We start from the raw sequence: 9,883 nt of genomic DNA, 5'->3' as shown, positions 1-9,883 counted from the left end.
CATTTGGCAGACACTTTTATCCAAAGCGACTTACAGGTGAAGTACAAGGCAAAGGCAGGGTAAGCGTTTAACCATGCCTTTGCCTTTAATAATGTTAGTTTGTTTTTTTACCTCTTATTTATTCAGGAAGGATTCAGATTATTTTCCAGGAACGCATACACATTCACATAGGTAAACACATCCACACCTGGCAACTGCTCAGAACTAAGTGGTCTGACCTGCAGCCAGTGAGCAGATGGGGTTAAGAGCCTTTCTCAAGAGCACCACAGTAGTCCTGGTAAAGCAGCAGACAAATGGTACTTCACCCAGATTTATCCAATGAATTAATGGGTGGCATTCACGCCACAAAGGCTTAGGCATGAAACAAACTATAGATCTTACAATTCTCCTACTAACTGTTTTCTGTGTTAAATATGTGACACACAGAAACAGAACTAGTCTAATGAAACTACTTTAATTTTGTAAAACAAGTTTCATTAAGTCTGAACTACATCACACGACGTGCTGCCCATTTGCGATTAATGAAATTATAATTAATTAAATGATATCAAACCAATAGATGTTAAGTATAGGTGTGACTCTTTGGGCTGTTATGATCCTGTGTTCCCTGGACAGCTGCCCACTTTCCCCAGCCCTGCCTTGAATGGGTGGTTACACAAGTCAAATTTCCATGTTGATGCATGTTGGGATTTTAGCTTAAATAAGACAACATAACTTAAACGTTGGCTCTTCCCTGATATGATTAAGACTATGACTATGTGAAATCAATTTTGGGAACTGAGCTTCCTGTAAACTGTGCCGCGCCTGACTCAAACAACAGGAAACGTTGCATCAGTGTCCGTGAACACACCACAGTTCACACAACACTACGCAAACAACGTGCACAGTCACATGGGTTGGACGCCCATCTCCAACAGCCAATCAGAGCCGACGTCCGGCTGAGGCTGAGCGCTGATTGGCTGAGGCGGTGCAGCGCACCCCTCTGTTAAATGGCTTCACCGTGCAGCGGTGATTCTCACTCCTCCTCAGTCTGTCACTGTGCTTTTTGTAGAGAGAAATTGAAATGGATCAAAATCACAGCCCAGAGGAGCAGAGCGGCTTCCGCAAGCCTTTCAAATCGTTCGCCACAGAAGCGATCCACGTCGGTCAGGAGCCGGAACAATGGAAATCGATGGCTGTGGTGCCGCCGATTTCTCTGTCCACCACGTTCAAGCAGCACGGACCTGGAAATCACGCCGTGAGTACATGTTACATGACTCGGTTATTTATGGCAGGTACTGTGCACACAGTGAGCCAGTGGTGTGGGGATGTTTCATATGCACATGTCGGAAGTAACGTTAGAGCCTCATACACAAGGAACTTATGTGTATACATTTTTAATCAGTCGTTTTTGACGCAGAAAACTGTTAGTGAACACTGCATCTACTGCATCTCTGTATTAATAGTGTGTTTTGTCTTGAGTAAAACGAAAAATTAGCACTGTATAAGTCAAAATAATCATTCAAACGTTAGTAATCAATAAGTACATAAGTTACACAATGATGCAAAAACACTTCAATTCAAACGCGTCCCTAAGTACAATACAGGATAGTGTGTCAAAACCAATCTAAAATAAAAGCATTTGCCCCTTAAGATAGACAGATTTTCATGTATTACGTTATTAGATTGTTAATATTAAGCTATCAATGTATTGCATACTGCTGGAGCTGTGTCAGCTGCAGCTTGTTTTACCAACCTGGGGTTCAGGGCCTCTCCACAGGGTCACAAGATAAACATGCAGATTTGCAAGGTACGTGTAGTTTAGAAAGGAAACAGAATTCTACACCGATGTGTATTCATTTCCAGGTTTTCTCTGCGCTCTCTGTCTGTCATAGGAAATATAGCATCATTTGACTTTAACTATTTCTTACATAATATCATGTGTGAACCGGATTGACCTGTGGATCTGTCTTTGGTAATATCCTGCACGGATAGTGTTGTTCAAAAGGGGCTGACGTTGATCTCTGTAGACATTGTGCAAGAGGCAGAGTAACTGTTCAGAGAATCAAAAAAACAAAATACACGTTTATGATATCCATGTATATCAATGTGAAAAATCAAATCTGAAATAAAAACCAAATCTAATTAAAAATGAGTTATTTGGGGCTTGTACCATCCTTTAATGTCAAACTGATTTTCATTTACCTTTTCAAAAGTTAATATATCTTAACAGTGACAGTGAAAAAAACTAAGCCCATGTCTGGGAATTCAGACTAAACCCAGCATGTGCTGTATAATTATCTTTATTATATCCTCTCAGCAGTTAAGGTTTCTGCTTACAAGGCAACTTTGTACAACTGCTGTTTGTCTCTGTCAATTATTACACTATAGGTTATTTATAAATTGGCTTATACAATACAAGTCTCCTTATGCTGTAACTGCACTGACACAGAGACAACTGAAAACATTAAAAGACTACAGAGTAGAGGTCTTTTAGGTTTTCATGTCCGTTTTGCATTTAGGCAGAATCTGTTTAGGACAAACAAGTCTTTAATGTTTCCCAGTTTGATGACTATTGTTAATACCTACTGTACGTACAGCACTAACAGCCAGAACCCACCGCTCACACTGACCTCTTGACCTCGTTTTCAACTCCCTGCTGAGCCCCAAAACTCCACAGTACCTTTCACAATACCAGATGATAAATATTCAAACAACACCAAGCTGTGAAACATGACCAGTGTAATCAAGCCTATCTGCTTCACCACTGTCTGGTTACAGATGACTATCCAAGCTTCAGTTATTGCTATAGGCCTCTAGTTTCCATGTACATACAATACAATATAATATAATGAATTCAAAGATTGTTACTCTTTCATATCATATCATAATTCTTTTTTTGATCTAGTTGCTACATGTTTTTCAGAAACCTGAGAACCCAACATGTTTTTTTTAAACAACTTATACAACTGAAAAAGTTTTCATCCATAAACAAGTTATGAACAGATGATCCACACAAAGATAAACTGTGCGTTGCCAGTTTGTCACAGTGGCAAGTCCATACAAGTATGAATGGGATAATTATATAAATCCTAGGTACTTATGTAAGAAAAATAAAACGAAAACTCATGATGCAAATGGTGTTTGGGTAACTTCTTTGACAAAGTTTTTTTTTTTATTTGTAGGGATTTGAATATAGTAGAAGTGGAAATCCTACAAGAAACTGTCTGGAGAAGGCTGTGGCAGCTCTGGATGGAGCAAAGTACTGTAAGTAAGACTGTTTGTATTAAACCTTCATGTAGTTACAACATGTGTTTTTCATTAAAGCTGGAAATATTCGACAACACTGCAGTAAAACAAGTAAATGATTCAAATTTTCAACACCAGTCTTCTTTTTGCAAGATGACATGAAAAGGATTTTTGGTATCCACAACATTTGTGCTTTGCTCCTTCAGGCCTCGCTCTCGCATCAGGACTGGCAGCCACAGTGACCATCACTCACCTGCTCAAGGCAGGTGAAGGGATCATCTGCATGGATGATGTGTATGGAGGTGAGACGCCCCTCACAGTCTGAGCATTTCAGTAGAACTAAATCAGACAACCATGGTTTTTTCATGGTTGTCACGGAAGTGGTTTCTTTTCTCTATACAGATAAAATCTGTGAGCCATGCTTCCAAAATAAGCCCAAGGTAGCGGATAAATCTGATTACACATCTGCTCATGTATATGCAGATTTCCAGCATCTAGGCTTCTTAAGTGCACGTAACTGCAGTCATTGGGAGGATTTTATTTTTTAAATGTTAATGAAATTTTACTTTTAATTGTTAGGCACAAACCGTTACTTCCAAAGAATTGCTACAGAGCTTGGCCTGGATGTGTCTTTTGCTGATTGTACCAAACCCAAGTTGCTGAAAGCTGCACTGAAGGCCAACACTAAAGTAAGTCAAATAATTTAGACTTGATACTTTGTTGTGGTTATTGTTAATGTAATAAATTAATTTAGTTACACATTAAATAAGAAACATTAAGTCTTTTACAGTTAATGAGTTGAATCAGACCTTCCTACATTAATGTCTAATTTGGTGTGTTTTCTTTATACTTGAGTCACTCATTGTGAAACAGCACTTTGTGTGTTTTTAGTCTTTGTAATGATGACTTGTCTCTTAGATTTCGTCATCGTAAGTTGTTTCATTGAAACATGTGTCATTCCTCCCTTCTGAACATACTGATGCAGTGAATTGTCATATTGTCTTTCCTCGTGTAGCTGGTGTGGATTGAGACGCCCAGCAATCCAATGATGAAGGTCGTTGATATCCAGGCCTGTGCTGACTTGGTCCACGAGCACAACAAAGACATAGTTGTGGTTGTGGACAACACCTTTATGTCTGCCTATTTCCAGGTGAAAGTGACAGATGAGATAATTTGATGCTCATTTGATTTTAAAATTACAGTTGATGTGGAACCACATCACTGAATGATTAACTCGTGTTTGTCTTGCATGCTCATAGCGCCCCTTGGCTTTGGGAGCTGATATCTGCATGTATTCAGCCACCAAATACATGAATGGTAGGTCATCTACATTTTGCTGTTTTACCAAAATAACATTTACAGAAAGGTAATAACTTCTGTCTAAATGGAAAAAGTCAGTAGGTTTATGTCTGTAGGTCGTATTGGACAAAAAGCAGATGAGTGGGAGCAGTCAGCTAGAGTTTGTAATTTTCACCAGGGAGCTGCTTTTAATAAGGGATTTAATGGCATCATTTGTGATGTTCTCTACCAAATCTATTCATAATGAATAATAAATATTATCATTATTATTAATTTTCCTAATAAAACATTCTTCCTTTTTTATTGACTCTAATGCAACTTAATTCTCAAACATGTTTTTTAAACTATAATAAAATGTTATCATCAAGTTGTGTTTAATTTTCTAAATAAATGAAACATCCAGTATAAATTATTTAAAAAGTAATTTTATTCCTGTTATTTAACTTGCAGGTCACAGTGATGTGGTAATGGGTCTGGTCTCAGTGAACCGGGATGATCTGTACGAGCGTCTGAAGTTTCTGCAAAACGGTGAGTAGAAAGACGAGAAACTATTTATTTAGCATTTTAGTCAACTGACACAACATTTATTGCTGAATGTCTTGATAGTTGATTCATGTTTATGTAATGTATTGGTCAAAAAGCTAAACATCAGCTGGCTTCAGTTTTACCAGACTTAAGTAAGTTAAAGACATAAAGCAGTTCTCACTATATAACCTGTACTAATGTTAGATATCCCCCCCCCCCCCCCCCCCCCCCGTCCTCGTTGACCACACTTTGGTGAACTTGTTATTTCAACCTGACCTAAATTTACATATTAACAGGTAAAACATGGTCCTGATGCCAAACTGCTGAAACCATTTACAGCCTTTTGATGAGGAACTGTTTATTTCTGCCTTTGTTATAGTCTGATCTGGATTTTTGGATGGTTTGGTGTAAGGTTTTTTTCCCTCTCTGTATTGGTTCAGCACTGGGAGGTGTGCCATCCCCCTTTGACTGCTTCCTATGCAACCGTGGACTGAAGACGCTACACCTGCGGATGGAGCGGCACTTTAAGAACGCGTTGGCTGCTGCCAAGTTTCTGGAGGCCAACCCCCGGGTGGAGCGTGTCATCTTCCCAGGTAAGACTCAAATCACACCAACATATTCTTTAGACATGTTGCTAGAGTAACAAAGTGTAAAACAGCTTGTTTGTTTGTCATATAGTACAATAAACTAGTAATGTAGACAGCCTCGATATATGTATCATGTTTATACACTTCACCTTTGTAAATGAGCAGTCTCTCATGTTGTTTCTGTGCGAGGCCTCACATTCAAAGAAACCAGGGCTCATGAGCAAAAGTTTAATTTTCTAACAAATAGCAAATTGCAGAAAAAATAATGTTCAGAGAAAGAATCTATCAAGCCTGTTCACGTTCAGCTTAATAGGAAAAGTAAATTGTTGTCTTTACTTGTACAGTACAGGGCGTTAGGTGGTTATTACACAATTTTTGATGCCACTGACTGTTTTTGTTTTTCATGTTGTCTGTTGATACAGGTCTGCCCTCTCATCCTCAGTACGAACTGATGAAGAGACAATGCACCGGGTGTCCAGGAATGATTACATTCAACATTAAGGGGAAACTTGAGCACGCCTCCACCTTCCTCAGAAGCCTTAAAGTAATTTGGGACTTTTTTTTTTCTTTTGGCTTTGTGTTCAACAAGTGGAGGATGACGTGAAGCTGGAGGGATTATGCAAAATTACTGGATCAGTTTTCCAGCCTGACAGGGCTAGAGAAGGAAATAAAACACAATTCAGTAACTCAGCTGCTGTGGTGTTTAAGAAAAGCAGTTGGAGGGGGAAGACATTTTAAAAGCTAAGTAGGTTAAACCCAAGAAAAGGTGTCGAGCATATAACATCTAAAAGAAAAGTCTTAAACAGCTTTTTGTTTAACTGAATCCAGCCTGATCAATGATTATTTGCTCTTGCTGTCACAATAAAACCTGATTCAGTTTTTCTGTAAACGACAGATGGCCTAGTGTTCACTTTTGTCTGAAAATGATCCAAACCAACAACTAAACACAACTAACAGCAAGAATGTTACAGCTGCTTAGTTAGTTTCTTTATAGTGTTATAATGTTCTTGTTACTATTTTGACCTATGTCAGCCACTGTGTGTACTTCAAGTCCTCATTTCTTCTTCTTTCAGCTGTTTGCGATAGCCGAGAGTCTGGGTGGTTATGAAAGTTTAGCTGAACATCCGTAAGTATCCCTGGAAACACGTATTCCTAACATAATAGTAAATTAAGTTATTTTAGTACAATGTATTATTGAGGTATTAAACAGTTCTGAACAATAAAGAAGTGTTATTTTATGTTATTGTCTAACAAATAGCACCACAAGAGGGCAACAGAGATTGAAAAGATCCTTATAGGCGTTTGCTGTATTTATCTTTATTTTTATTATTGCCAACATTGTACTCATGAGATCCAAGCTATGCAGAACTGATATGGAATTATGTAGTAAACAAAAAAGTGAAACAGAAAATGTCCAAACCTGGTTTGGCTGGTACTGTAGACGTCTTTGTCCTCTGTCATATCTAGGGCGATTATGACCCATGCATCAGTGCCAGAAAAAGAGAGGAAAGAGCTGGGGATCAGTGACACGCTCATCAGACTGTCTGTGGGACTGGAGGATGAGGCTGACATCATTGAAGATCTGCAACAAGCACTGGCTGCTGCTGTAAGTATCAGACATCCAACACCAGAGTCATTCAAAATGTTATTAAACCAATATTAATTGATAAATGCAAATCAATTAGTTTCTAGGATAGTGAAAAGGTTCTCATCTCTCTCAGTAAGAAATGCTGCTGCATCTCAATTAGTTAGAAATGATGTTTTTACAAGTTTGAAAAATTGACAGCAAAAAAACCTACAGAACAACCAAGTAGAGTAAAAGGGGTTGTAGACTTAGAATTGTGAACTTAATCTATCTGCAGCCTTGGACGCCAGATCCTCCTGTGTGCACTCTTTGATTTGGGCATTACTGATGCTCTGGCCTGCCTTAAGTCCTACTTCTATAACTACTATGCAGATCTTTAAGGTATCTTGGCAGGGGCAAGTTTCTAACTCTCACTGCCTCTTCACCTGTGTGTGCGGCAGGGCTCAGTTCATGGTCCTGTACTTTTTTCCCATTTATTGCTATGCTGACGACACACAGCTCTTCCTGTCATTTCCACTGAATTACTCCACTGTCCCATTACACATTTCTGCATGTCTCTCTGACACATCTGTCAATTCAATCTCTCAAAGACAGAAGTTCTTGTTTCCCAGCAAGACCTTTAATACAACACAATATCAGCTTCAATATAGAGTTGTAGGTTTCCCTGATGATCAACTAAACTTCAGCACATCTCTCTCTCAAAGCCATGCAGATCCTAGCTTTTGGAGTATGCAACCCAACTCATTGTAGAGGCACTGGTCATTTCTTGTCTTGACTACGGCTATGTGTTACTGATGGGGTTTCCAGCATACACTGTCAAAGCCCTCCAGATGATTCAAAATACACCTTACACCACTTTCCAGATCTCTACACCGGCTTCCTATAGCTGCCCACATCAGGGTCAAAGCCTTAACCCCTGACTACAAAGTGATCAACTCAACAGCACCTGCCTACCTGAACTCCCTCATCCTGTCTTTTTATTGTATCTATTTCTCTTTGAGGTTTTTAGACCAATGTAAAAAGAAGGCCCTGTGTATTTTATATTCCTGCTAGATTCATAATTTTAAATTAATTTCTATATATTATAGTATATTTAATTAGAACTGCATTTACTGAGCTCTGTTGTGCTCATTTTGTCAGATTCACCACTAATTCTCACCTGCTAACTGCACTGTCATCAGTAGGAAATATGTTTTTGCCAGAACCTGTTTTGTCACCTCATAAAGCCGTATCCTGGAGGGCAGCCTGCACCTCTTCTCCTCAGGATTCAGATAATGTATCCTAATCCCTCTACTGCTCATCTGTAGCAAATGGAAATTAAAATGAGACAAATATCTCTAATCGTTGTCTGTGGTCCTGGGAAAATGCTCCTCTGATGGGTGATGTGTTAGATTGGATGCAATGTCAGGTCATACTGGGGCAGGCGTTAAAATGTCCGGTCAGATGTCCTCATCCTAGGTTTAGTTTTGAGTCACAAACTGTTGTTATAATTTAGACTCTGTGGATGTATTTTATGTTTTCCTACTAAATGCTGTCTGCATGGTGCTTTATTGAACTTTTTCCTATGGTGAGAGCCTAATAATCTGCTTTTGAGGTGTATTATGGCAGACTTAGCCTTCATCATCAGGCAGAAGAGAACTATTATTTGCATTGTACCACTTTTTGGCTCCAAGAAAATTTCATTTCAGAAAAAAAGTAGTGAGTCATTAACTATAACCTTGTGTGTCTTCTGTTTCTGGGATGTGTACTTTACCAAATAGTGTTGTCATTGATCTATTTCTCTTTTTTCTGCTGTCTTTAATAGCATCCAGAGATGGATTGAAATGTCTTTGGGACATTTTGAAGACTGAGGTTAAATCAGCTGAAGACTGAGGGAGTAAATGAAGTTTCAAATCACAGATCAACAGATGGTGCCTGTTCAGTGAACAAACAGAACTGATTTGCCTATCAGGGAGCAACATATTCTTAAACAAATGCATACATACTATACAATTTGTGAGGAATAAACATAATCTTTGTTTTTTAATGACAGTTTTACTAGAACATCAGATGTAATCTTATTTATCTTGTACGTACGTTTTCTTTTCTTTTTTTTTTTTTTGCTTTCTTGTATTGTTTTTACTGTATGTTTTGTTCTCATTTGGAAGGCTTTAATGGGACACAGTCCTATTTAGTCAAGACAAGACAAATACAAGATACATTTCTGCAGGAAAACACTGAGCACAGTTTCTGTATACTTTTGCTACTCTCTAGAGATTGTGTATTTCAGGCTGTATCTTTGTTTTGATGCACAGACAAGTCCCCAAATTGAAAAGCTTTACACCACTAACTCCACAGCTCTCATCTGCAATAATAATTTCTCATATTTTTTTATTTTTAAATGGGATAATTTTCATTTTCAAATATCTCACTGATGTATAAATTCTCATCAGTCAGACTAACCAGTCACATTTTACATGAACTAATTCTGTCATCTACTTTCCAAAAGTCAAAAGTATTTTCTGTCTTTCAGTCAGCATCAGCTTGAACAAGTGTATACACTGTGAAGAAGAAGGGAGCAATCTTTTACTCCTGTTTTATCAATTATCAGGACATTAATCAATAAATGAGATGGTGTTTGGTACCCCATCACTGCTCAAGAGCACGGTTCATCCATTAA

At 38.4% G+C, this 9,883-nt stretch overlaps 1 protein-coding gene across 1 annotated transcript; it reads left to right on the top strand.

Moving 5' to 3' along the window:
- Positions 1 to 69: 69 nt before the first annotated feature.
- LOC113151962 (cystathionine gamma-lyase-like) lies at positions 70 to 9,871 on the top strand. Its single transcript, XM_026344843.1, has 12 exons — positions 70 to 1,237; positions 3,165 to 3,246; positions 3,435 to 3,530; positions 3,808 to 3,917; positions 4,244 to 4,378; positions 4,488 to 4,545; positions 4,978 to 5,055; positions 5,493 to 5,645; positions 6,062 to 6,183; positions 6,713 to 6,765; positions 7,107 to 7,245; positions 9,029 to 9,871. Exons 1-12 carry the CDS (start codon positions 1,064 to 1,066, stop codon positions 9,044 to 9,046), a joined length of 1,218 nt encoding a protein of 405 aa, XP_026200628.1. The 5' UTR covers positions 70 to 1,063; the 3' UTR covers positions 9,047 to 9,871.
- The last annotated feature ends 12 nt before the right edge of the window (positions 9,872 to 9,883 follow it).

The sequence above is a fragment of the Anabas testudineus genome, chromosome 4 (genome assembly GCF_900324465.2).
Source record: "Anabas testudineus chromosome 4, fAnaTes1.2, whole genome shotgun sequence".
Lineage (NCBI taxonomy): Eukaryota > Metazoa > Chordata > Actinopteri > Anabantiformes > Anabantidae > Anabas > Anabas testudineus.
Note: the sequence above shows the minus strand (reverse complement) of the source record. Positions and strands in the feature narration are given on the sequence as shown.

What these genes read in the sequence shown, in the direction of transcription:
- LOC113151962 (XM_026344843.1), top strand. Translation starts at nt 1,064, where the DNA reads ATGGATCAAAATCACAGCCCAGAGGAGCAGAGCGGCTTCCGCAAGCCT. An exon ending in TCTGGATGGAGCAAAGTACT is followed by an intron (nt 3,247 to 3,434) that starts GTAAGTAAGACT and finishes TTGCTCCTTCAG; the next exon opens with GCCTCGCTCTCGCATCAGGA. An exon ending in CCTTCCTCAGAAGCCTTAAA is followed by an intron (nt 6,184 to 6,712) that starts GTAATTTGGGAC and finishes TTCTTCTTTCAG; the next exon opens with CTGTTTGCGATAGCCGAGAG.